Source organism: Eucyclogobius newberryi, unplaced genomic scaffold, assembly GCF_026437365.1.
Source record: "Eucyclogobius newberryi isolate DKJ021-1_F unplaced genomic scaffold, fEucNew1.0.hap1 SCAF_12, whole genome shotgun sequence".
NCBI lineage: Eukaryota > Metazoa > Chordata > Actinopteri > Gobiiformes > Gobiidae > Eucyclogobius > Eucyclogobius newberryi.
Genome location: NW_027315746.1, coordinates 27,324,344 through 27,352,087, shown reverse-complemented (window position 1 = coordinate 27,352,087; position 27,744 = coordinate 27,324,344). Strand labels below are relative to the sequence as shown.

General features: G+C 37.6%; 2 protein-coding genes across 2 annotated transcripts in view; one reads left to right on the top strand and one right to left on the bottom strand.

Annotated features, from left to right (window-relative positions):
• usp14 (ubiquitin specific peptidase 14 (tRNA-guanine transglycosylase)) overlaps positions 1-7,547 on the top strand; it is an 8,382-nt gene extending 835 nt beyond the window's left edge. Inside the window, exons 2-16 of the mRNA XM_072441763.1 lie at positions 120-265; positions 1,271-1,303; positions 1,387-1,491; positions 1,622-1,725; positions 2,052-2,110; positions 3,068-3,198; positions 3,278-3,358; positions 3,431-3,513; positions 4,407-4,521; positions 4,594-4,659; positions 4,737-4,829; positions 4,901-5,029; positions 5,242-5,302; positions 5,381-5,488; positions 7,224-7,547. Coding sequence (XP_072297864.1) covers positions 120-265; positions 1,271-1,303; positions 1,387-1,491; positions 1,622-1,725; positions 2,052-2,110; positions 3,068-3,198; positions 3,278-3,358; positions 3,431-3,513; positions 4,407-4,521; positions 4,594-4,659; positions 4,737-4,829; positions 4,901-5,029; positions 5,242-5,302; positions 5,381-5,488; positions 7,224-7,369 — 1,460 coding nt within the window. The 3' untranslated portion in view covers positions 7,370-7,547. The remainder of the gene's footprint in view (positions 1-119; positions 266-1,270; positions 1,304-1,386; positions 1,492-1,621; positions 1,726-2,051; positions 2,111-3,067; positions 3,199-3,277; positions 3,359-3,430; positions 3,514-4,406; positions 4,522-4,593; positions 4,660-4,736; positions 4,830-4,900; positions 5,030-5,241; positions 5,303-5,380; positions 5,489-7,223) is intronic.
• Positions 7,548-8,612: 1,065 nt separating this feature from the next.
• thoc1 (THO complex 1) lies at positions 8,613-20,474 on the bottom strand. Its single transcript, XM_072441762.1, has 21 exons — positions 20,381-20,474; positions 20,128-20,201; positions 17,951-18,011; positions 17,807-17,876; positions 17,256-17,374; positions 16,797-16,845; positions 16,635-16,730; positions 15,786-15,868; positions 15,028-15,101; positions 14,200-14,308; positions 13,982-14,116; positions 12,893-12,993; positions 12,577-12,643; positions 11,839-11,889; positions 11,682-11,752; positions 11,519-11,614; positions 10,733-10,798; positions 10,577-10,660; positions 10,352-10,499; positions 10,185-10,269; positions 8,613-9,017 (listed from the first exon to the last, which is right to left on the bottom strand). The coding sequence occupies exons 1-21, from the start codon at positions 20,426-20,428 to the stop codon at positions 8,731-8,733; spliced, it is 1,974 nt and encodes a 657-aa protein (XP_072297863.1). The 5' UTR covers positions 20,429-20,474; the 3' UTR covers positions 8,613-8,730.
• Positions 20,475-27,744: the final 7,270 nt, after the last annotated feature.

The window sequence follows — 27,744 nt, the reverse complement described above, 5'->3', positions numbered from 1 at the left end:
TGTTAGCATGATTAGCCGGCTTGTACCTAAATGCTTTATGACACAGCATGTTGAGCCGGACAAAGTAAACCAAAGCGCTGTAAACTAAGCTAACTAAACGTGTTGTGTTGTTGCTCAAGTGAACGTGAAATGGGGCAAAGAGAAGTTCGACGCGGTGGAGCTGAACACGGAGGAGCCGCCGGTGGTGTTCAAGGCTCAGCTCTTCGCCCTGACAGGAGTGCACCCCGACAGGCAGAAGGTGATGGTGAAGGGAGGCACGCTCAAGGTAAACAACCGGACAAACAACTGGACCAACAACCTGCCATCGTGGTGTGGAAGTGGAACTCGTGACATGGACTTAAGTCAAACTGGAGTCACTATTTTGGACAAAGACTCAGGACTCGACTTGGACTTGAGTTTCCATTTGATTCTGGATCTTTACATGGGCCTCCTTGCAGAATAGGATGTCAAGATTAACCGGTTAATCGATAATCCTGATTATTCCGGTCACAATGTAATCGTAAGAATTAAAAACTAATAATTGTGACTATTTTTTAGAAGCAGAATTATGTAATTTCTATTCCATCTGGACCCCAAAATGTATATTGAGTTTTATGTGGCAGTTTTATATCACAGTAACTTTACTTTTGCATTCAGAAAGTTCGATTTCATAAAGCTGGTCAAGTATTAATGGAACAGTGTTGATGAGACGGTGTAGTCCCTCATTCGTCCAGTGATGTATTAGAATGAAAGAATGAATTTTTCATGTTCCAATAATCGGGAATAATCATTGATTTGTGATGTTTCTTCTCACAATTATTGTAACGGTAAACATTTTATATTCTATTACATAAGAAACTGGGCAATTTCCCTTCCACTTCTTCTTGGTTCCATTCTGTAATTTGGTTTAAAGACTTGAAACACATAGAATAGGACTTGTGCCGTCACTTGGACTTGTAGGCTACATACTTGTGACTTGACTTGGACTTGATTATTATTTGACCTGCATCTGGACTTGGACTTGAGACTTGCAAAACAACAAACAAGGGCTTTGTCTGATCTCTGGGTAAGGGAAGAGTGCAAAGTAGCTATGATGCATTTACATTTATACATTTATTGATTCCCGTTGATCAAGCACAAATGGCCTAATCTCGCTTATTGACTTCCAAGACATGCGTGTGTAGTATCTAGCTGACCTCTGTGTCTCTGTCTTGTGCTGGTCCATGTTCCAATAATAGCCATTTTTTTCACGTGTCAATTGGTACCAACTTGAATTTTCTGTGTTTTCCAGGACGATGAATGGGGCAACATCAAAATCAAAAACGTAAGTATAGGATTTGTTGAGTTGGAGTCTCTTGTTGCTGTATCTGTTTAATGGTGGTGTAATGTGTGTGTGTGTGTGTGTAGGGGATGACGCTGCTGATGATGGGCTCAGCCGAGGCTCTTCCTGAAGCGCCCTCAGATCGTCCCATGTTCGTGGAGGACATGACTGAGGAGCAGCTCGCCTCCGCGGTGCGTCTGCACTTCAAACTGCTTTCAAATACTGTCTTTTCAAGACACTCAGTTTATCATTCTTTAAAGTATATTATATTTATTTAGTGCTCGTTTTAAATCAACAAGTTATATTCTTCTTCTCTTTCAGATGGAGTTGCCATGTGGTCTCACAAACCTGGGCAATACCTGTTACATGAACGCGACAGTGCAGTGTCTGCGCTCTGTGCCTGAGCTCAAGAGCGCTCTCAGACGGTAGGTTTTTGTCAATGACTAAACTGTATTCAATGATATAAGGACAATATTGATAAAAATGATTATCTTGCTATTTTTTGACAGACGATATTTTATCAGATATTTATGCACAAAAGTGCATAAATATCACCTTTTTTATATACCCTTTGAAAGTTTACAACGTTATTTTAATTTTTAATCAGCATTTTTGTTCTTAAAACTATAAATCATATTGTATTAACCACCTCCACTGCAGATGTATAACTTTGTGCATTTACATGTTAAATGAAGTGTGGATCAAATCTCTGATTTGGACAAGAATAATTGAAATACTCTCTGCTCTCCAGGTATTCAGGTGCTCTGCGATCCTCCGGGGCCAACGCACCGTCAGAATACATCACAGCAGGTACAACAAATGGATAAAACGTTACGGGAGGCACTACAGGCAAATTCTTTTTTTGTTTTTGGACACTTTGGTCACTTCCTCAACATATAAGCTTTCATGTAGAAAGAACAAAATTGTCTAATCTGCACCTAAGACGTTATTACTTTCCTTTTATCCACTTGCATTCATAGATTTAACTTCAAAGGATGTTTTCTCAAAAAGCATTTTTCTCCCATAGAGACATAAAGATCAGGCTTTAAAGTATCTGCTACACACACCAAACTTTACAATCTTGTACTTGGACAAGATTTTGATGGATTGTATTAAAGTACTTTTGATATCTAATTCTAACCCTAATATTAGTAATACTGTGTATATAGTGATGGGAAAAGTGAAACCTCCTGAACAATGAGGCCTCACAGCCAGTCAAAGCACTGCCATCTACTGGGGAATTCTATGTATTACAAATAATATAAAGTTTAATTTGAAGGTTTCTTACCAGTATGTCTGAACTTTTGTTTTATTAACAATAACAAGTACAAGTATGAAACCTTTTCTGCTCGTGTGCACACAGTATTTCTGATTTTCATATAAACCAAAGCCCCGATCACGTGACTTCCTTATTACTGACACATGGTTCATTTTGAGGCTTCTTTCGAAGTCCTGCTTCATTTTGCCCATCACTAGTAATATCTAGTTTACTCAAATACTAAATAAAATATCCAAAATGATCTACGTATATATATATTTTGAACTCGAATTTTAACCTGGATCGGTCCTTTTTTTTCTGATTTGCATGTCCCAAATGTATGCAAATCTAGCTATTTTTACACATATAAGGCCTTATTTTTACATTTAGATAAGTAAACTTCAGAAAAAGTGAAATTTAATTTAAGATTTTTTCCTATTCACCTGCAGTGTCTCGCCTTAAATATCTGTCTAAATATAAAGGGTATAAATTAACACGTTTCCTCTTAGCCCTGCGCGATCTGTACGATACGATGGACAAGACCTCCTCCAGCCTTCCCCCCATCATCCTGCTGCAGTTCCTCCACTTGGCCTTCCCGCAGTTTGCTGAGAAGGGAGACCAGGGACAGTACCTCCAGCAGGTTAGACGCAGCACTGCAACTCTGGTTAGAATGGGAAGTTGACTGGACATTTGAACTCATTCTTTATCTCATGCTTTAGGATGCAAACGAGTGCTGGCTGCAGATGATGAGGGTCCTTCAGCAAAAGCTGGAGTCTTTAGAGCCAGAGAAGCCCATGGAGGTGAGGTTTCTCTCGGGATATCTTTGGGTAATACTGAAGATGAAAATGACTTGTTCTCATTGGTTTTGTTAGGTCGACTCTGGAAGTGGAGCCGCCGCTGTCTCTTTAAAGAAGAATTTTATTGACCAGTATTTTGGTGTAGAGTTTGAAACTTCGTATCCTTTGAATGGACCTGGGCAAACATGATTGCTGCACCAGAGAAATGATTGAATCATAAAAGCTTAAAGTGACATTATGGTTTCAGTCCATTGACTTCTGTTCAAAACTGCAGAACTGATGCATTGTTTCACTGTAACAATACGTGCAGATTGTCATCTGCACGTATTGTAGGACAATACAGCATTACAGCAGGAATCAAAAATCAAATTTTAGTAAACTAATGGTGAAGAAACACTTTTTAGAATGTTGAAAACTCACAGAAGTTGATTTTGACTAATATGTACCCTTTTTAAAAGCATTATATTGGCGATTTGAGAACGCAGGCGGAAGTGCGCATGCGCACTCCCCCGTGCGGACTGATACAACACACACGTGCGTTTGTTTATTAGCGCAACGGAGCGCATCGCATCGCTCGTCTCCCGTAGATTTCCGTCTCTTCTGAGTCAGCTCGAACTGTCTTTCTCCGTCTTCATTTTGCCCCGTACACTGAGGGAACTATATTATGATAGATCAATGCGCTTAGACACGCGGAAACCGTGCTGCTCTCGGGGGACGAGCCAACGTGGCTGCAGGTGAGCGGTAGGTGCGTTTTATGATTGATACGTGGCAGGACTAATCGACAGTCCACGCCACGAGGAAATAAGACTCAGATTTGGGCCAAAAAAATCGTCCATTATGTCTAATTTGAAAAACGGTAAAAATGTACATTACTACTAGTAAAATTAAATATATAACGTACAATATAAGGATTATGCAATGCTGTAAGAAATTCATAAAGTTTGAACCATTTTCCAGACGAATCTCAATAGCACTGGATTTTGTTCACCTACGTTCACAAAACTGAATAAATACATTAAATGATGAGTCGTCTTTAACTGCTGTTGTTCAGTATGAAATGCACAGAGTCTGAAGAGGAGGAACCGATCAAAGGCAAAGAGAGCCAACTTCAACTCAGCTGCTTCATCAACCAAGAAGTCAAATATCTGGCAACGGGACTTCGACTGGTACAAGTTCAACACAAACTTACGAGCTGATTATTATTTAAAATGCACTGTCACGTTTTGTTTTCTCTTCAGAGGCTGCAAGAAGAAATCACAAAAATGTCTCCAACCCTGGAAAGAAACGCGCTGTACATAAAATCTGTAAGTTTTCAGAATAACGACTCAACGCTCTGAAAAATGTGTCTTAACAATTCACTTTTGTTCATTTACAACAACAGTCTAAAGTTAGCCGACTTCCTGCCTATTTGACGGTTCAGATGGTTCGCTTTTTCTACAAGGAGAAAGAGTCTGTCAATGCTAAAGTCCTAAAGGTTTGTCCATATTCTTTTTGAGGTGTTATCTGTAATAAACTGTTAGTAAAATGGTTGTTTTGGTTGGGAAGGACGTCAAGTTCCCGCTCATGCTTGACGTCTACGAGCTGTGCACTTCAGAGCTCCAGGAGAAGATGCTGGCAATTAGGTCCAAGTTTAAGGACATGGAGGACAAGAAGCTAGAGAAACAACAGCAAAAGGTCAGTCAAGTTGTGAAATAATGTCGTAAATCTTAAAATATGGATGCGCACACAACAGTTCCCACAATGTACTCAAAATGTCTTCAGAAATAAGAGGGGTGTATTATGTTTTAGTTACTTAAAAGGCTCCTTATGTAAATTTAAAAACCTTAAACACACTGAAACTTCTTTTAATCAGGTTTTAACGTTTTGGTTTATTTTTTTCACAACAGGAGTTAAAGAAACCCGATGCCAAAAAAGAAGTGAAATATGCGCCTTTCTCTTTCACTGAAGGTATGTGAACTTTGTCTCTGAAATGATCTGTTTTAATCTGAATTCCTCTTCATCCGGTTTTGTTTCTTGCTGTTGCAGATGTGGGTTCAAACAACAGCGGTTACTACGACCTGCAGGGCGTGCTCACTCACCAGGGCCGCTCCAGCTCCTCCGGCCACTATGTGGGATGGGTCAAGAGGAAAGAAGGTCATTCCTTTTTATTACAATATTATAACTAAAAATGTGTTTAGAACGGTTTTAGAAATGGTTTGCTAAGATGCCAACAGCTGAAGTCTAGTTTTACCATGACTGATAAAGTCAAACCTCTTCAGACAGTTATAGACTGCAATGACAATACAGCTGTAGCAGAATGAGGGATGTTAAAAAATGAAGCTGAAACCCATAGAGAGCAAGTGTCGAGGCTAAAAAAAAAACATTTCATAATTAAGACCTAAATTATTAATTAAATAAGTGGGACCTTTTTCTTATTTATAAAACTTTACACCGAGTCCAATCTCAAACACTCATGTCTGCCCCTATTCACAAAGTTCAATGTTTTTTTGACCGTACGGCCCATTTCATGCCATGTTGTCTTTTTATTGATCACAAACGGAGAAAGTCACATTTGTAAATACTTTCCCAGAATAGTTTTAGAAAGTTATTGATCTAGACTACATGACTACATGGTAATATTAAAGAACTGTTATTATTCAATAGTATTACGATAGTTATGATTTTTCTTTTTTTGTAACGGCCCTAGGCAATAAACGCATTACTTACCACTGAGATAACCAAATGGTGTAATACTGATGGCTGTATTTTGACAGTAAAACCTAATATATTCCAAGCACATGAATGCTATGGTAGCCACACATCACATTGGGTCCCCAATGTGATGTCAGTCTGCAGTGATTTTTAAGTCAATAAATCCTCTCCATTTCAAATCTCGATCATTACAATTGCATGGCTGCATTAGCATGTCTGAGGAAAGATAGCATTTGTTTATGTGCCCTATGCAATTTCACCTACCGCCAGTAGATGAAGCCAAAAACTTTTTGATCTCGTGGAAAAGCTAGATTGACATGAAGGGCTGTATTTGCCTCTGGAGATGGCGAATACAAATGATAAGTTATAGAATAATGAATACATTCAATTTTGCGTACTTTACACTCTTAAAGCTCTTTGCTGGACATCTCCTGCGTTGGACACCTGTTACTGCACGGTCTGGACCAGACTGGACCGTACAGACTCATGTGCTCAGCTCAGAGAGGAACTTCTATTTGTGAAACACATTCACATCACATTCAACCAAATCCTTGTCCCAGTCTGTGTAAAACTGGTCCACTTTTTGTAATTGGTCAGATGTGCCGAAAGCAGATAATCCAGCTCACACACACACACACACACACACACACATAGATGTGTGAGAGGAGACGAAGCATTTTAAAGCTCTGGTCTGATATGTTTTATTACAATCAGTCACATATTCAGAGAAACGAGCCAAACGAGGAACTGAATTTAGACACGTCAGAGGGGAAAAGAGTGAGTGCGCGTGAATAGAGCTGTGGCTGGTCCCATCACGAAAATAAATACTTTCAGCATTAACAAATTTGAGGATATGTTTGACAACCAATGGTTCAGCTGATGTGTAGAGAACCAGCTGTGAAATCTGACCAACAAAGTCTGAGAACAAAATGATGATGATGACATTTTTACATTTTGGGAACACACGCCCCCTGGAAAAGGCTTTAACACTACCTCCAGGGGCAAAATGTGGCCCAAAGTGTTTAGTTTTTCCGAGGAAAAAAAAAAAAAAGTTTAGTTCTAAAACATGAGATTCCAAACTAAAGATACTCTTGACATGTTTACAGGCCAATAACAATAGAAATTATACATAATAAAATAAAGATGTACTGACATGTTTCCTCTGCTCTCCGTGCAGATGAGTGGGTGAAGTTCGACGATGACAAAGTGAGCGTAGTTTCTCCCGAGGACATCCTGAGACTGTCCGGAGGCGGGGACTGGCACATAGCGTACGTTTTACTGTACGGCCCGCGCAGACTGGAGATCCTGGACCAGGAGCAGTAACCATCGCACTAAAGACCCCACTCATCAAGGCCATTTCCAAGCACTGTCTCCAAACACGTGCAATAAAACTGGTGTCTTTAAACATTTGATTACCTTAATTTTGATTTTGTAACCTACACAAATGCTTGTAAAAGAAATTGTCCTGTTGTTAAATATTAAAATCATTGTGGGCGTTTAAGGCACTCTCTGGACTCTAGCCTTTAAGAAGGTTTTTAAGTCTACTTTTGCAAGTTCATTAAATGTTTTATACACATTGTATATTGAAGCCTTTGAGGTCATATTTTAAAGCGGTAATCTTATCAAAACGACTGCCTAGACAAGTGACGAGCTGTCTACGATTTCCACATCACACCTAACGCACTTACTTTGGGTTAAAACTTGCATTGTTTTTGTTTTTTCTGCCAAATCTTCACTGTTTTTTGTTTAAAGGTGTGTGGAGGGCTGGTTCAGAGAAGGTGCCTTTTAAAGTTAACAGCAGAGAAATAAAGCTTCAATATTACATTTTCTCAAACTTTGTCAATGGTTTTTATGCGACTGTTAAAACTTATTTTAACTTGCACCAGGGCTTTGTATAAATCCATTTTCAAATTCAAATTGCAGAAAAACAATCAGTGAAGCCTTGTCTTACTCTAGATCATTTACAAAGTTAGAGCCTCCTGCTCGTCTCTGTTCTCTGTTCTCTGTTCCTTTGGCTATAAAATGCCACTCATTTCACCCATAAAATATTTCTATGGAGACTATTCATTACATTTAGCTAGTTACATAGTAAATATTTAATGTTTTGAATTATAAAACACTGAGTTAGTTTGAAATACTTTATCCGAGCTGATGAATTAAAGACAAACGACGGATTCTCAAACTGGTAGGCAAGCTCCTTCGGGTGATGCCTGAACCCCGGAAGTTCATATATTTGTTTAAATTGTTTAAAGTGCATTTAATCCACATTTTTCTCTTCCTTTGGGTTGGTCCTTGTTTAAAACTAGTATAACAAGTAGTCTTGTTTCAGACCTATTATGGCCTGGATTTAAAATAGTCTCAATTTAAACCTGGTATGGCCCAGATTTAGATAAAATTCACAGATATTGATTGCATATAAAAATTTAAATGAATTTGTTTCATAGTTAAAGTAATTTATCAAATTTGCCTTATATCTCTCGCACATAATCTATTTACTCTATACAAGTATAATGGGCCTTTGTAATTAGGTCAGCATGCAAAATGATTGTAAATAAGTAGATCATATAATAAGAAAAACATTTATTGTACATCCCTAATAGGAAAAACTAATTTAAACTTCCGTACAAAACATATCTAACAAGAGAGTTTTGGTAAGAAAAGACATCGATAGCTGTGCTCGGACTTTAAGCGTCAGTGAGTCCTTCTGCGATGTGTGAGAATCCTGCGGCGTTCAGAGCCGAGCCCAGACTCTCCACGGTGGCCTGCGTCCCCTCGCGGTCCTGCCAGGCCACGAGCAGCAGTTTGGCCTGCATCTCCACGTCCTCGCTGTCCGCCTCGATCTCCCGCAGCTCGGACGCCTTCATCTCCAGCTGCGAGGCCAGAGTCTTCCACTGCGCCCCGAGCTTGGCCGCCATCTCGTCCATCTGCTGGTTGGTCACCAGTTTGTTCTGGATGCCCTGCACGCTGGGACCTGGAGCGGGCACAGACGTCATTATTTTTCTTGTTGTAGAGAAAAATGTGTTTTACCCATTTATACACTCTGGAGGAATGTAGATTGCTTAAAATAAATACAATTATAATTTATAAATATCATCAATAATGAGCAGAGGTGGAATGTGTATTGAAATTCATCATTTTGCAGTTGTTGTTTTGGAGAAGTAAAACATCTAGTATTGTTGATGTTTAAAACGATTAAGTTGTTTTAGAATATTTTAGAAAGAATATTAAATTATTATTAAAAAAGAGGATACAAACAATGTCAACCAATTAAAATTAAAAAATAAATAAAACAGATGATCAACTACCCACAGGCAACATACCAGGGCTGTCACAGATAAAAAGATTCCAATGTTCGTAAGAAGTAGAAAGTTTAACCTATTCTTGCTTCAGAAAGAAAAGCAGATCATTAATCGTACCACAAAAACTGGTGACAGAGGATTCTCCACACAATTTTTTTTTAAAAAGGGCAAAATTGTCAAAATAGGGAGAAGTTCCAAACATGGTGAGGACTCATGGCTGAACTGATCATTCTACTTGAACCTGAACCAGTCACATTTTAGCCCATTCCTGATGCTTTGTGAAAATATCATCAGAATTTGCTTCTGGAGCTAATGCAAACAAGAAAAAAACACCCCTTTGCCCACCCCTAATGTGACACCTATTTGCACTGTCTGCATTTAATTGTAAAGGTCTTTTCACAATAATAAACATGGAAGAACATGCTGTTGCAAGTGGAGTTCCAATTTATGTTGCAAGACATTTGTGAAACATGAATAATGAATGCAGTTAAGCTAACTGGATTGGGTAAAGAAGGTTTCAAAGCAGAACTAAGCAACATTTTACCTGATAAAAACAAGTCCCTGTAATGGTTAAATATGTATTTTTGGACGTTTGAGGCGTCTCTGGGCGTAAAAGCAGCCGTACTGACATCGACCCGAAGACAACTCTCCTGAGAAACCCTGACCCTTTTAAAAAATCTATACATTTGGCCAAGTCAAATATTTTAGTATGTGATTCTACCGTCTTATTACAACAAAGAAAGGGAGCAAAAAAAAACCCTCTATTGCTCGGGTTACTTAGTCCTGCCTTAAGTGCACATGGTAAATCCACTGAAATACATTGAGGTGTAAAAACATACTGTCGTTGCTCTCTTTGAGTAGATTGTCTCCGTTGTCGTCGTCGTCCTCTTCTCCGGTCTTTATTTCCTCTGAAGGGATGTCTTTCTGTAACGGGAAACGTGCAGAGTTAAGAAGCCATACTGACAGTGACGTGTGGACGGGAGCGGAGACAGAAGAATGCACTGACCGGCAGCTCTTTGGCCAGTTTGCTGACCATGCTGTCCAGGTAGTCCGCCAGGCTCTTGTACTTCTGATTCGTCGGCTGGAAGAAATGCGGACTTATCCTGGAGAGCAGCCGCAGAGCTCGCCAGCCGTAGTTCGGGTTACGCACGACTCTGAAAGATGGGTTTTCAGAATGAGCTCGACCGCCGGACGTAAAACCAATCGCGGCGCATAAATGGAATGCACTGACTTGTATTCCTCCTCCACCATGTTGACGGGGTCGGCTTGCTCAATTGCCTCGGCGAAGAACTCGTCCAGTGAAGGCGTGAACTCTCTGCAATGACAAAGGTTTATTCAGGTGTATGATCGGGGAAAGGTCCAGGCTGAGGACGGGCGGACGACTTACCTGGACTCGGATTTGCAGGCCTCCATATTGTCATGGTTTAGGTTCCACAGACGCGTCAACTCATCACTGGAAACAAAGATATATATCATTAAAAGTACAGTAGCAGCTGCATAGGTTATACAATACAATATAAAATGTGGAAAAATGCTAATAATTCCAACAAACTTAAATACTGACTGCTGATATAAGGACATTTTAGGCCGATACCAATGTTAAAGAAAATATCGGCCCAAGCTTTACGCATTTTCTGTATTTTAAACACTTTTGTACAGTGTGAACGGATAAATATTGCTGTAATGTAATTCGTTTTTATAATTTTGTTCTAAAATGAGGACAAAATAAAATGTAATCCATGTAAAATCCACTTGGAATTAGGGATGTCACGATAACTGATTTCAGAAGAAGAAGAAACATCACAATGTAACAATTATTCACGATTATTGAGACTTTTATTGAGATCTTTCATTTTCAATCATCCCTGTGGTCTAAACATGTCACTTATAGCTTTGAAAATGGTCATTATTTGTTTGGTTCTAACCATTAAATTGTAACCTGAATAATCACAATTATCGATTAACCAAATAATCTTGACATCCCTACTTTGAATAATACAAATAGAGTTAAATAATAAAAGGATGGACCTACAGCGTGTTTACTGATATATTACAGCTTATATATGTCAATTCTTTATTAAATTCGATTAGCTTTTACACTTTCTCATTCTGTAATTGTTTTATTTTGTTAAATTGAACAAATATTAGCTTTTTTCATCCACACACAACGTACTTTCCCATAAAGATCTTGCGGTCGGGGCCTTTCCCGAGGAAGTCCTCCGGGGCGGCCCTCTTTCTGCTGGGCCTCTTGGGCTTCTCGTCCACCGCCCTGCTCGGCAACAGAAACACCGGTTACTTCAGTCTGGTGGAGTTTGACTTTTGAGTGAGACGAGCACCTTTCTCTGACGAAGCTCGGACATCCTTCGTTCTTCCACGAGTTCCAGTAGTCTTCGGAGTTGAGCATGTGCTGTAGACAAACGTTTGAATCATTATTCGAGCAAAATGTCTACGACGACGCGCGGATGTTTGGAATGAAAGGGAGCATTTCTTTACCTCCACCATTGTGGCAAATTTGTCTCCATCTGGTGGAATCTCCTTTAGCAGCTACAAAGCAAAGCACAGGGTTTTATAGGAGGAAAGAAAGTATTTGTGGAACATTTAATATGAGATGAAAAAAGTGACCGATATCTAATATTTGTCTAACGTCAATAGCAAGACATCAAATATTTTTGTGTGATATTTTAGCTTAATTGCTCTTCTATTTTAATTTTTACTCATTAATCGCTGAGTTTCCCCCCCAATATTGTTATTAGTACAATATTAGGGAGAAAAACTCAGCGATATCAAAAATGGATATTATTTTCAACATCATTCATCCCTAATAAAAGACTTTTGTGATTAGGGCAACAACTAACGATTATTTTAGTCAGTGATTACTTTTAGCGCTTAGTCGCCTTGTCAGTTGATTATTTATTTTATTTGTTACTTTTTAAACCAATAAAAGGTTAAAATACACTGACTTAAGACTTCAACAAACAGAATATTGATGCATTATGAGTATTAATGGTGAAACAGTTCGATAATTCAATAATGTGACCGTCTTTATCATAATAATACGACTACAGTTCATTTTAACATCGTCTCGTCACGATTGGTTCATTGTTCTCTTTTCGACTTGTGATCTCGTCAAAACAGAAATGATGTAATAGAAAATATGAAACTAAGACATTTGATAGATATTCTTTTCTCAGAACGTAATCTTCATCCACAGAATTAGCAAACGTGGCTGACCTGGTAAACTAATTTGGTCGTCTCTTCAATCCACGTCGACTGGTCATCATTGATTACACAACTGGAGCTTTAATCAGAAACAAATAACAGCATAAATCTGCATCACAGAACACAGTACAGAGTAAAAATACACTGGTTGGTTAATTTAGAGTCGTGTACACTGTAAAAAGCCGTCCCTCCAATGAGGAACAGGTTTGAACAAAGAAAACAGATGATCTTTATCACAGACGAGTTCTTTGGTCATTTGTAAGAGGACATCCCGGGATAAGACAGCGGGCAGTGGACATTTAGTATCTGGACATTGTGGAAGTTTTACCTTTTGAACTTGACCTGACCCTTGAGGTACTGGAAGAGGATGAGGTACTGCAGTAGAATGTGTCTTCTGAAGTTGCTGTCGCTGAGCTGCAGGTCCATGAGCTGCACAAGAGCAAAAAGTACAAACAAACAGAATATATGAGGTGAAGGTACCAGGACAAGGACAGCAACTTTTACTGATCGATTAGTCTAATTGTTAAGAATGCAGAAATCACACGATGAAAATATTTGGACAGTTGTTTGAGGATCCTGGTGGAGCATGTTTATAGACTAAAGAATGTTCATCAAATACATTGAACTTACACGTTTTTATGCAATGAAGAATGAATAATAAAAACAAAAGTTAATTTCTCAGCTTTTGGCATGTTTTGGAACCTATGTATAGACCAGTTAATGATGTTTTGATTCCTAAATTAGTTGAAAATTATTCAAGGACAAATATTATACATCATTTCTATTGTTAATAACCTTTAAACATGCTCTTGAATACATTGTTTGGCATTTCAAACCACAGGCTAATTGTTGATGGTGATGATTTGCAGACATAAAAACAGTGCAGAAGATTCTCAGAGCCACATCACAAATCAGAAAACATCACAGATCGAGAAAATTCAGAGTGGGGTGTTTTTGATGCTTGGATGGGAGATACTCCAGGTATGTTTTTGAAGAGGGAACAATGTCAGAACACGATTAAAAGCTAAAAAAGTACATTTAACATACTAAGAGTCTTTTAAATAATTAATTAGATGCGATTAATCGATGAACTTAAAGCCACAGTCCACATATGAAGTAACCACATAAGTCTGTATCAGGCGATGTTTTAGCACATATTAGTAAAGTGCTAAAACGTGTCTGTAAATATCTTGGCGGTTCGAGTAGCACATAGAAACTGTTAATTCAAAATGCTGCAAGCTTCTGTTTAATAAATTCCTTTTATTTATGGTATTTCAGAGTTTTTTGCAAATGTTGTATATAAAATGGCCGAGTAAGAGCTTTGAATTACTGAAAATGTTAAAACAAAACACTATCAAAAAGCTCAGACCTAAACCAAGTATGAAGAGCAGTTATTTCGACAGTTTATTGACGTTACCTTTTCACTTGTAAGAAATTTGGCAAAGTAAACGTGTTCTCCACTGGAAGCCCTCAGCTCCTCCAGTTTCTTCTTGGACGCCTGCATGTCGTCCAGTTTGAAGCTCTTAAACACGGCCAGAGTGTCGTCGGAATACTGCAGAGGAGCAAATCATTGTACCAATCAAATATTACACACAGTCATTTACTTTCCTGTCGTTTTCCCGTGTTGTGTCTCACCTTCACAAACGTCACCCAGGAGAATTTATCGTAGCACTGCGCGGGGTTCCTGAAGAAGTCCTGCAGCATCCAGAACTTTCTGTAGAGCGTGTAGTCGATTGGAATAGAGCTGCGCAAAAGGAACATTCATTAATAAAGTGTTATTGACGCATTTTCAATAGTGCAATCTTAAAAGTTATGAGAGAAACGCTAAACAAAATTATTCATATCTTAAACCTGAGATTAAAAACGTCGACCACATTGTAATTTTTGTTTATGGTACAAACTTAAAGGGTTTTAAAAGGTACTCATTGGGACACAGCTTTTATTTCAAAAACTTATATTTCTGAGTGACAGGACAGTCCCAAAACACGAGATAGTGGTTTGTATATGGTTATTTTCAAATTCTTGAGAACTTGAAACTGACAGAACAATTTCAATTTCAGCTTGGTTCCTTATTAAAACATGTTTTCAACTATTTTAAAACAGTTGTTGCACTTTAAGTCAACAAAAGCTAATTAACAGCATTGTCAGAGTTTAGCAGAAGAGTGGGAGCAATAAAGAAAAACATGTTAACAATTTTGTTAAGAATTTACCAGAAATGTCAATTCTTTATTAAGAACGCGATGTGTTTGTTCATGGCCGATATCGACTGTTTAGAATCCAGAAAAACTGATGATCAATTTTTCTAGGCTGATAGAGAATTTCTCCCAAATTATACATTTAAATTCACTACAAACTCATCCGCAGCCCTGTTTAACCACAAAACTATAGCTGTAGCCCAGTTCTTTTGCACAGTTAAGTCCATATAAAGGTCAAAGGTCCTGTATAAGTCACTCTAATCTTTACCACGGCGCTGGGCCCTCTTCCTCTCCCATCTCTCCTTCTTCTACGTCCATCCCTTCCTCCTTCTCCTCCGTGTGCTGGAGAAGAGACTGAAAATTACACACTTACAATCTCAATAATGTGTAGCTGAAATACAAACTTTTATTTTATGATCCATGAGATTAAAGGTGCCATAACATGCTTTTTTTCACGTTTCGTAGTCTATCCTAAGTGTATAATTGATAATAATAAGGGTTGTGCAACACCCTTAACATAATAGTTAAGAAATATCACCCAGACCTTGGACCCCCTCACCAACCCGGAAATGCAAACGGCTTGGTTTGATATTCGCCCCCACCCTTGCAAAGAGCGATCTGGCTCCCCCGCCCAACCCGTGACGTAGTCTCAGAGCGTGTGTGTGCCCCGCCCACCCGGGACGCAGTGTGTCCCCCACAGCTGTCTGCTCCGCGATGCACCGCTCCTGCCGCGCCAGTGAGTGAGAAACGATAGAACAGGATGATGACGCGTGCCTGTGATTATGACGCGGTCCTGTGAACACCCCCCGTCAGTTTGGAGATTCGAGGAAAGGAGATAGTCTGTAATATAGCTAAACACTGCGGGAATCAATCAAAAAAACACTCTGGGTACATATATGAAGCACAAATAGCAATGTAAGATGTTAAAAGCTCTGAAAAGTCGATTTTGCATGTTATGGGACCTTTAAAAACATTTCATTTGCTGTGAGAAAAGCGGATCTCCATTACACAATTGCTGTTGCTCACCTTTTGCCCCAGAGTACTTTCTTGTTCATTTTTGTTGAAAACGGTGATGTTTTCTAGATTAAACTGGCTCTGGAGATTAAGACCTAAAGCAAACACACAATGTAGGCATTAGTATTGTTTTAAAGAATTAGGGCTGCAATTATTTATTCAACAATTATTGCTATAGCATATTCATATTTTCTTTTTTACATTTTAACCAGATAATGTTAAAAATACGCCAACTAAAGGCTTCTAAATAAAAACTGTATTCTTGTTTAAAATAACAATAACAATATTACAGGTTGGACAACTCATTGAATTAAAATGTAGTTAATTGTAGTTAATATATTTAACATTTTGCTAAAAATTATACACATTTTATCCCAGAATACCACATTTTAAGGTTTATAACTTTGCTTCCCGTTTGTAGTTGATGACATCACACGAGGAAATTACCCAGCAACCACTGGGCAAAAACTCATCTAATGTCTAATGTTATTTGACTAATACAAATATATGAGAGCGCCTTTATTTTGTTTAATTCATGTTTAGAAGGTCCAAAAGAAAAATTCTTGTGTAAATTCTGTATAAACTTTGGATGGAATGAGTGCCCCAAGTGTGATGTCACTTTCTTTCTACAGATTTGTCCAATTTCCTCTACAAATAGATACTTGATTGGTGAAAAACTATAATTTATATTCACGACAGGTATAATTACACCAAATAAAGTCAAAATTAGAAAGTCTTAAAAACCTGTCATACGCACTTTAATAATACCAGATAAAGACAAGCGATTAGTAAAATAGCAGACTATTCACGATTAACTGTTACAGCCCTAATATGACAGATAACATGGACTTATTTACTCACCGGATTTTTCAGACAGAGGGAAAAGGCGAGCTAAGAAGAGCTGGATGCGCCCACAGAAGACGGTGTTCTGAGATTTGGACAGTCTTCTCAACAGATCTAAACAAAAACAAGTTTAGTTTTTATGATTTTTGTATTGCAGCTAATCGTAACGGCGTTTATTACCATTGCACATTCTTAACAGGTAGTTTTTGCCGGCTGTGTAAAAGGTGTTCTGGAAAAGAGAGAGGGAGAGAGAAAAAAATAATGCATATAAATGAACGTAGACAAGTCAAAGTTGCAATTAGGGCTCAGTAATAAATCACATTTTAATCGTAAATTTGGGTTTTTTGAATAGATTTGTTTGTGTTAAATGGCGATAATTAAACATCTATATGGTTTATTATCTGGAAATTAATACTTAACACTATTGTATTTGTTTTCAAGAAGACAAAATAAAATGGAATATCATAGGAAAAAAACTAAAAATTGTTGCATGGTCCAGTCCTTATTGAAGTACAATTTAATGTATGATGTGATAATGTTGAATGTAATTTAGGATTTAGTAAAGCGCTCGAAACACGATATGGACGTTTGAGCATCAAATACAGCTACGGCCAATTTCAGCGCGTGAATTTAAGTTACCGATTTCCACGTGGACACATTTTCCTCCACGAAGGTGAAGACTTTGTCACACTGGTCCAGAGGAAGGCAGTCCAGCACGTCGCCCAGCAACAGAAAGGGCGTGGTCGCTGAGCAGATACCTGGAGCAAAACGAAGAAGCGTTTTTTAAAAATATACATAAATAAACAAATATATATATTGAAACATATTTTTTATATTACAGGTATTTTTATACTAGATCTGATCAAGCGCAAGATCATACTAAAACTAACTGTTCCGGAAAGGCTCTTTATGTGATTTTTTAAAGGAGCAACTCATTCTAAAAAATAAAAACCTAGTTTTGATACTAGTTTTAATGGCAAATTACATTTTCTCTGCATTTGACAGCCCTTGTATCATGACAACACAAATCCTGAATTCACAGTGTCTTCTCCAGCAAAAAATTACTTTAAATTAATTTATTTTTTCTTTAGCTAACTATTACTACGGTAATTACATCTAAGCCGCACTGAGCTGTTTATGAGAGACTGTAGAAAAGAAAACTCACTCACTTATTACAGAATTAGCCTTACCTTCCGTCACCGCATCGATGCTCAGGTCAATGAGAGCCAAGTATTCATCCACATTCTTCTTCAGCTCATTCTGCAAATGGAAAACATCAAAATGAAATTCAACGTAATCAAATATCATAGAAATAAAGACTTTTTTATACTTACCATCTGCTCCCCAAGGACACATCGCAGAGCCTGGTCCAGGGTAGTTTTCTTTTCGGTTTCACTAAATGGTGAAAGAAATAGATTAACCAAACAGCAAAAGTCCAAAAAACAAAACAACCATACAAAATAAACATATTTCAGTTATAAAAGGTACTAAAATATATTCAAGTGAGACAGAGGACTTTATGTAGTAAAGTATAGTGTATTTCAACTGAGATACAAATTTAAGAAACATTTGCAATAAAGGTCTTTTGATTTTTGTACAGTAGCAATGGTAAGATCTTGTGCCAGAAGATCTCGTGATTGTGCACATGAGGAAAATTTACATTAAGCTCAGACAAAAAGGGTTAGCATAAGTGAGTGATGTTTTGATAAGCCGTGGGTCAAAAAGTGCTACAATGACACCGAAAATATAAATAAATAACACATTGTGAGGCCCCAAAATTGTAAACTGAACCTCAATTGTGTTATTTTGCATGTATTTATTCTTTTGGCACAGCTCATGGGGCATTCCATTAGTGAATTTAAAATGTTGCGTTAAATGGTGAAGAAATCTTGTCTTGTCTCATTCTCATGAACCCAATCTTGTGTCTTGTCTCCTCCCTCATGGTGTGGTGCTGGTATGTGTTCAAACAACTCCTTTCTTCATTGATAAATATTGTTTAAAGTAGTTTGTGTAATTTGTGTAACAGTAAAGTAAATGTATGTAAGCAAGAGCTGCAGCTAACGCTTATTGTAGTAATTGACTAGTCAACAGCTATTATATTCTCTCAATATCTGAAATACATTTTTAAACAAATATGGCCGCGGTTATTTTATTACTTGGTTTACGGATTTTTAAAAGAAATATATTGAACAGGCGGACGAAATATAAATATAATTTCAATTTCAAAAGATTTTTTCTTCATAAAACATTAATATAATATTTCAAGGAAATAAGGCGACAGGCAGGAAAAATATAAATGTCAAAGAACACATTTGATGAATTTGGAACCCAAGTCTATGAGTACAAACAGCAGAGTTGACATTTCAACAGGAGTCCAGAGGCTTCATCGCTGCTGCTGCAGGTGATTTCCATGACATTCCAGTCACATATTTTGTCGGGCAGATGTCTGTTTAGTATATCTCCAACTGTATCATCCCAATCACCACTTGCATATTTTTTCAAGACGATTTGGCCCCCAGATAGAATGGTTATGCGAAACCACACTGGGCCATGGAGCGCTGGCCAGCTGGCTGACTCCCGCAGGATTTTGCCCAAAAATTGCTTCACGCTCTCTTATCTTTTTACTTAAAGGCGCAATGGACGATTTTTCTGCGATTTGAGAACTCGCATGCGCACTCCCCCGTGCGGACTGATAAAACACACACATGGGTTTGTTTATTAACGCGATCGATCGCATCACATCTCTCATCTCCCGTAGATTTCCATCTTCTTCTGAGTCAGCTCGAACTGTCTTTCTCCGTCCTAAATATGTCCCGTACACTGAGGGAACTATATTATGACAGATCAATGCGCTTAGACACGCGGAAACGTGCTGCTCATGAGGACGAGCCGCACGCGGCTGCAGGTGAGCGGTAGGTGAGTTTTATGATTGATAAGTGGCAGGACTAATCGGCAGTGCACGCCACGAGGAAATAAGACTCAGATTTGGGCCAAAAAATCGTCCATTCAAACTTTAATACCGCTTTTTATATTTCATTTAATGCTATTTTTGCGTTGTCGACGGTACTTAAAAAAAAATGTGATAAAAAAGTATTTTATTTATAAATTAGAAATCAATAATCTAAGTGGGGCGGATCCGTAAACCAAGTGATAAAAGAACTGTGGCCTAAAGGTTGAAAAATGGTGATTGAAGGCTTTTAGATAGAGAATGTATATGAATAAATGGAATTATTGATAACAATCTTAAATGGTGTATCCTTTTCTGAAGTTTTAATTCAATATTTGTTATAGTTGTTATAAAAAGGTATTTTGGCATGTGTCTTAAGAGTCTATATAGTTCAAATAATAATTACGATTATCAAAATAAAATTGCAATTGCAGCTCTTGAATGTGCAATAGTCACAAAATTATCTTGTACAAAATGATGTGTAGATGTCCAGATGAAAGACTAAATGCAATGTTTACACCAAAGATCGAACCCAGGCACAAACGTAAAGGAAATGTTACTTACTTTCCGTTCATCAGGTTGAAGGCATTAGTTAGATGCTTGCAGCTTTTCGCCGTGAGAGCATGTTTAGCAGATGCCTGTAAAACAGAGACAAAATAGTGAATTTTAGCATTTAGCTCAAACATGCTAACCACAACAAATATGCTCAAAATAAAAGCGTGTATGTTCAAGTACTTCAAATATAAGACATATCTGAATTTGTGTTATTTAAAGTATATAGGGTGTGTGAAAGAAAGGAAATTTGAGCCCATATTACCGCAAATTTGTTTTTAGCTTCGACAAAATTAAACAATGAAGGCGACATCTTTAAAACCGGAAGTGTTCCCTCTGCGGCGGCGGAAGTGGGCGGATTGGGGTCGTTCTGTAAACGTTGAAAAAAAAAAAAACTGAACAAAAACATGCAGTTATTTTGCACAAACATTGTGTTATGTTTTTAATGAAGGCTTTTCTATATGTATGAAGGCTTTTCTATATGTATCTATTCACAAATTAATTAGAACTAAAACTTCTTATTCTTCTTCTTCTTCTTCTTCATCATATTAACATATCATATATTGGAATGCCAAACGACTTTGCTGCGTACTTTACATTAACGTTAATAGAAATTGTCTGCAAATCCACTACCAACCACACAATGGCAGTGTTGTCCAAAATGTATATCACAGGCGCTCATAAAAGTTTGCTGTATAAAGTCTCTCTTCACAATTTACTGTCTGCAATTCCTTCAATATGAGAGCAATGTTTGTTTTAATATAATTTTGTGGTGGTTTTTAAAAATGTTGTACTGATAACCTTCATGTCAGAATATCTAAATAAGGACGGAAATAAAACAAGCTCTGAGTTAAACTAGTTCTAAACCAATCTATGGGTTTCAGTTTCCAGTTTGATGCAACATTTTGAAGACTGTTCTCACTCAAAAGACATAACATTTAGTTTTAAATTGTTAACAGCTATGGCAATGGCTAATTGCACATCATTCTGCAACCCATGGATACTAATTTTAACATGTCACATCACATGCATTTGAACAGAAACATTGGCACTTATATTATTATTATACAATTCTGTTCAATTCCATCACATACTCTCTTATTTTATTAAATTATAGGTGTTTTTATCTCTAGAAAATCCCTTGAAAACCTGCATTCTTACAATGAGTGGGCTTGCATCTCCACAGATCTGACCCGTATCTTTGCCCGTAATTTTAATGCCATACAGAGGAACATTCCAGGCACTGCAATAACATCTTCAACTACAATATGACGCAAACTTTCACAACCATTATTGTAAGTCATCTGGCCCCATTGTGTTTTGTATTGTTCTTTTCCTGACCGCACTTGAGACTGGTGCTTCTCATGGCCTACCCTAAAGGTCACAAAGGGCACAGCTTGGGTTGTGTTTGCATGTCCTATAACCGCCTGTGTGCTGTAGATGTATGATTAAAATACAACTAAAGCCGCAGGGCTCGATTACTTTTAATGCTATACAACAATGTCAGAAAGCACATTAGAAGCACTGGTCCATTTCACTGACGCCAGAGAGGAAATATCTAAGTTACATAGAGTTGTGCCTGTTTCGCTCTAATGGAGAAATACTGCTGTTGGGGGAAATTTATTGTGACACATCATTTATGCAACCAAAATCAGCATCTAATGGTGGGTTTACTTTACCAAACTATTCTATAATTATAGAAATATTTGTGCAAATAACAAGTAAACTACGGTAAATTCTAAAGTGCCTATTATATTGAAGAATTACCTAACAAAACGTGCATTTTTCAAGTTCACAAAAAAATTAGGACTTGGTTTGGTGGGACAGAACCGGTTGTAAATATTTATTATAGTTTTACAAGTGGTAGTCTGTGTGATGAAAAAACAATGAAAAAGTTGCTGATCCTGTAGTTCACAAGCATCGTGTCAGTGGATTTTCCAAAAAATGGCTGAGTGGCTCGAGTGTGAAAATGATGAAAGCGGTAGGTCTTGAAATAAAAAAATATTCATTGCATGTACCTATAATAATAACACTGGAAACTGCATCTCATGACACTGTTTAAAAAAGTACTTCATCCTTCAACCTCAGCCCAGCGAGAACACTGTAATCATAACGTTTAGGACCACTATTCCATTACTATGTATATAACTTATTTTACCTGTTTTCACTATTAGTACTAGCTGACATTACAACCTTAACACATACTCTGATAGACCTACTAATACTTAATATCCATCCTCATGGAGATAGAGATGGTTTGTCTGGTTCTCAATAATAACACTAAATACAGTAAATACATTAATAGAAAGGTTTAACGCCCTCCCGTGCAACATTTTGGGCAAAGAAACAACAAAATCAAAAAGAGTTATGGGCCTTAAAACCCTGCAATAGACACAATAAATGGATACCTATGAAACATATTTCAGGCTGCAGCAAAAAAAGCCAGCACAAAAAATGGATGACACAAACCGAACGGACAGACATTATAGCTAACATTTAAAAATAATTAATAAAAATAAAGTAAATAGTTTGAATGCTCTCTGTGTCTTGTTTTGTTCGTTGTTCTGTCTTTATTTTAGTTGTATTTAAAAAAAAAAGAAATGTACAGAGTGGACTTTTAATGCATGACCGCAAACTGCATTTCACAATAATAGAAGTAACCTTAGAAGATCACTTTTGATTTACCTTTTTTTCCAATTACGTGTACTTCTTGATTCATTCAGACCATCGATAGTTCACACATTTCTCTTCACTGACAGTTCCATTTGCCCTCTCAGCACTTCGGACCTCACACTTCCTAACCCGTATTTCCACAGTTTTACAATGTTTTCTCAGACATCAGTGCAACAGCTTCAGGATGGCCCTAACTGTCACCGCGGGGCCCATAAAAGCGCGCTGTCAAAGTCTACGCGAGTTCAAGAACTGCCTCTTCTGAACAAACAGTCTGTGAAATGCCAGTTAATATTACAACAAGCACTATAAAAGGTTGTAAAAATTCCTATCATGATCCATGCCATCAAAAAGGTCATTTAAGACATAATGGAACGGGCATGTTTTGAAACCGGGAAGGTGGAAAATAACAATAGAAAAGGTGTTTTAATGGGAGCAGTGGGATGGGTGTTTGCAGAAGTAGTTTTTCTGACATAATAAAGGGAATATATCATGTGAAATCAACTTTTATGAGCTTGTTTTTCCTTTATCATTACCTCATCTTAAAATTGTATTTCATTTGATTCATATATGTTTGAGTAATCCTGTATTGTTCTGCATTTGACTGTCTTTAACTACGCCCTATCGCCTCCCACTGCTCTTGACTTAATATTCTGTATTATGTAGCCATTTTTCAACAAACACGTAAATGACAATCCACTGCTTGTTACGGTGAAATGTCAATGGAGCTGTTTTTCTATTATTATTTTTTTCCGTTTTACAATGAATAAAATGTAACATTGTAATCTAACTGCGATGCATGTTATAGTTTATAATTAAATAAACCCAAAACATTGCCATTGTCAGTGAAAAAAAAATCACTCAAGTGGATAATAATCATGGCAATGTATATATATATATATATATATATATATATATATATATATATATATATATATATATATATATATATATATATATATATATATATATATAAACCCTCCGCGGGTGGTCCCCTTTCAAGCTCCGGTCCTCCTGGGACCTTAAGGGCTCTGTGCAGTATCTTTGCTGTTCCGAGCACTGCACTTTTCTGGACCAAGATCACCGACGTCCTTCTTGGGATCTACCAAGTGCTCCGATCACTACGGGCACCACCGATACCTTCACGCTCCAGACCTTCTCCAGCTCCTCTCTGAGGCCTTGGTATTTCTCTAGTTTCTCGTATTCCTTATTGCGGATGTTACTATCCCATGGCACCGCAATGTCCACCACCACAGCTTTCCTCTGACCTTTGTAAACCACCACTATATCTGGTTGGTTCGCCATTACCCCATTCGGTCTGTCAGTATCCAGTAGCCCATATAATATATATATATATATATATATATATATATATATATATATATTTATACATACACACACACATACACACATATATATACATACACACACACATCACTCAAATTGGCATAAAGTTTAAATAAAAAAATACAACAACAGTGTTTCCTCATTTATATGATATGATATATGTCGGGTTCAAAAAGACCATTTAATCACTTTTCAAAAAATAAAATAAACATGTGAATGACAATCTGCTGCAAAATGAAGTCATTATCGGTTCTGTAGTTTTGAACAGGAAGTCAATGGATCTGTTTAGAAATACTAAACTGTTCTTGATAAATATTGCAGTTTAAAATGAACAAAATGGAAAATGATGATCTACTCATATTGTGGTTCCAGTCTAAGCATCCTTTATTTTTCCAGGCCTCAATTCTCTCGGTTCCACAACAACATTAAAATATAATCTTTGTGAGCATGCGTACCGAACAACGAAAAGGGTCCAAAGCAATTCAACAAGTAGTTATTTTTCTTTCTTTTTTTGAACAACAACCACCATCAAACCTTCACTGGAGCCTAGATAAATTGGTTACAAGACATTTAAGTACACCCCACCCTCCAGTCCACCTCTGCGCTCCGGCTGCTCCGATACTCTTTGTTGAATCTGCTCCAAGAAACTGACGAACTGCAGAAAAGGGGAGTGAGCGGGGCAGATAAGAGAGCAAGAAAAGGGAGGTCGTGGCTGAGGTTAGAAGCACTTGTGGAGGTTTTATCCGACAAACTTCTCTAAACGTTCCCATCATGGCGATAACTTAACACCGTCCGAAGCGTTTGACGCTGTCCCAGGCTTCCTAATTGTGTATTTTGACTAGATGGATATAACTGGAGGGTCACCAATGGCATAATGAGCACGCTAACTTGCGCCAAGTTGTTTCATGATTTCAGGCAAGATTCCAGGGCCACGACAAAAAGAGCATTGTGCGTTGTTGTCTCCGCGGTGGACAGTCTTTCAAAGAAAACTAAAAAACAGGCCTAACACAATGGTTGAACCAAAAGGTCAAATCAGAGGAAGAGGATTTTTATGCGATTTAAATGAGTGACATTTAGGTAACGTGTGACTAGCCTGTATATAGCGTGTTACCGGAAAGTCAGTTTTTCTGTAACAAGAGGAATATCTTTGCTTAGTGTAACATGAGTTTTGTTGGACACTTGGTTTCAATATCAGGGACAGTTAGTTTATGTTCTGTAACTGCACATTAGAAGTTTTGTAAATAAAATAACAATAAAAAAAGATTCAGAATGGAGGAGGCAAATGGAGGCAAAAGTGAAGTGGAACATAATGTGGTTTCAATGGAGAAACTGGGATTAAACTCTTATTTAAAAAATGTTCGCACATGTGAGTGATATCAGAGCCTTTACTATTGTATTTCACAACACATTTGTTTATTTGAAAGGAGATTATAGCAGACACAAAAATCCTGATTTGTAAATTGTAAGTAATGTTTAGCGACATTTTTATCTACACATGTATTTAATATTTGACCATAAATCATACTTTTTGTGAAGCCCACATACAATTTTGAGGCTATAATTATGATTATGATTTTTCTTTTCATTTTTTGTAACAGTAAACCATACTATAACTCACATTTCTTCCCTGGAAATTCTAAATTGTAGCTTGTTTTCTGTTATATCCTTGTTTTATGGGCAATGTCATACCCGCAAAAGAAAGAATTAGAGAGCTGGCTTTAAATGAGCTGTACGTTTACTGTCTTTAAAGCATGAAATAAGAGTAAGTTCATTATAAGCTGTGGCCCAAAAAGTTATTGCTCATCAAGAGTTTTGTACAATGTTTAATGCAAAATTAAAAAAAAATAATTAATTCCTTTAAACCTAAACCTTACCCTAATTGTGAAAGAATATATTATCAAATAGAAACATTTGATAGAAAAATCCAAAGGTTAGAACTCTAAGCTCTGCTCTTGGAACTAAAAGCCAAACTTTAATGCAAAATGAAGATGAATTCCCCCAAACCCCCATAGCAATAGTAATGGAAGCAGAACAACGACATTGTAAATGATTTATTATTATTGTAAAGAGAATGTAATGTCTTAAAAATAACCATTTTAAAAGAAGTATGTGGATATGCTGATGGAATACACCTCGTAGCATGGGGCTTAATTTGCCTATTTCTACAAAGTAATAATTTAATTAGACAGAGAGCTGAGCCATGAGAATCACTAACCACAAAGCAAAAGAGCGCAGCCTCTGGGTTTGCATATTTATACTATTTATCCACCGTCAGTCTCACAAATCATGAGCTTTTGCATTCCCGAGCATTATGTCACATTTTTGGACTTCATTGTGTTAAAATAATAAAATATGAGCCCTCTGTGCACTTCTTCCCTCTTAGCTGCTCAGACTGGATGTTTCAGTCTCCTGTCAAGTGCAAAACAGGTGCTTTATGAAAAATGTGTGGATAGTTTCAGGAGAAGATAGGGGAAAGCGGGATGATCCATGTGCGGTATAAATCATGGCCACAGTGTATATCAGAACATATCAGCCTTTAATCACCATGACAGAGCGGCAGTGGAAACACAAGTGCCACATCCTCATTTTGAAATACGAGCTAACTTTAAACTAAACCCTGGTCACTATGGCCAGAGCGCTCCACAAAAGTTCTGAAATGTGTCAGATTACGTGCACATTTACACTCATCATTTTTTGCCAACCCTAAATTCGTAAATAATGATAATTATGCAGACGATGCTGTCCAGGTCATTAAAGCATTAACACTGGATGACATGATGTGTGACGACATTTTGGTTTCAAAATCAGGAACTTCTCCAAAAATGCGTTCCGTATTTAATGACTTCCCAACATTGATGCAATAACGATGAATGTAATGTCCTTTGCTGTACAAAAAAAGAGCCACACTGAGCCAAGGTTGGGGCATCCCTCATGATAGGCAAGCAGAATTCCATCCAGTAATTTAGCGTACCATTTCCCCTCTAAATGTTACACAAAGACAACATGGTGATATGAACTTGGCAACTCCGTTGGACGCAGTGAAAAGACCGAATGTTCCAGCCAGGTGTTTAGCTAATAATTATCTGCCATACAATTGTACGTGCATCCAACCACAGCCGCTATCCTGCCACTGATTAGCCTATAACGCCAACAATACAGTCTTAGCCTCTCCTGATTTGCCCTTGGACCTCGCGTTTGTGTTGCCCCAGCTTTGACTCGGTGCGCTGAGGGTTATTCAATGATTAGCTCAGGGTGTGGGGACCGTCCTGTGCCTATGCGCCATTAAACGGGATGTGAATGTGAGCTATGCGCGTAAAAAGGATAAAGGACATTCTTGTGATGGGGCCAAACAGGAAATCTTTGTGATCTTGTCTAATCACTGCTTTTAGAACAAGAAAAGTACAATTAACCAGATCCTTGGGTTGTTTGGACAGATCAGCAAACTGTGTACAATGTGTAATTTATATGAGTGCCAGAGCCAAGGTCGGACGTACATTGTGTTTTTGTGGGAAAAGGAGAATATACTATAAATACTGATGCGCAATCTTGACCTTTCTGTGAACTATGAATGATGACAAAAGAAAACAAAAGAAAGCTTCAGGGTAAAGGACT

What these genes read in the sequence shown, in the direction of transcription:
- thoc1 (XM_072441762.1), bottom strand. Translation starts at nt 20,428, where the DNA reads ATGTCGCCTTCATTGTTTAATTTTGTCGAAGCTAAAAACAAATTTGCG. An exon ending in TTCAACCTGATGAACGGAAA is followed by an intron (nt 18,012 to 20,127) that starts GTAAGTAACATT and finishes TTCACCATTTAG; the next exon opens with TGAAACCGAAAAGAAAACTA. An exon ending in AATTTGCCACAATGGTGGAG is followed by an intron (nt 11,753 to 11,838) that starts GTAAAGAAATGC and finishes GTTTGTCTACAG; the next exon opens with CACATGCTCAACTCCGAAGA.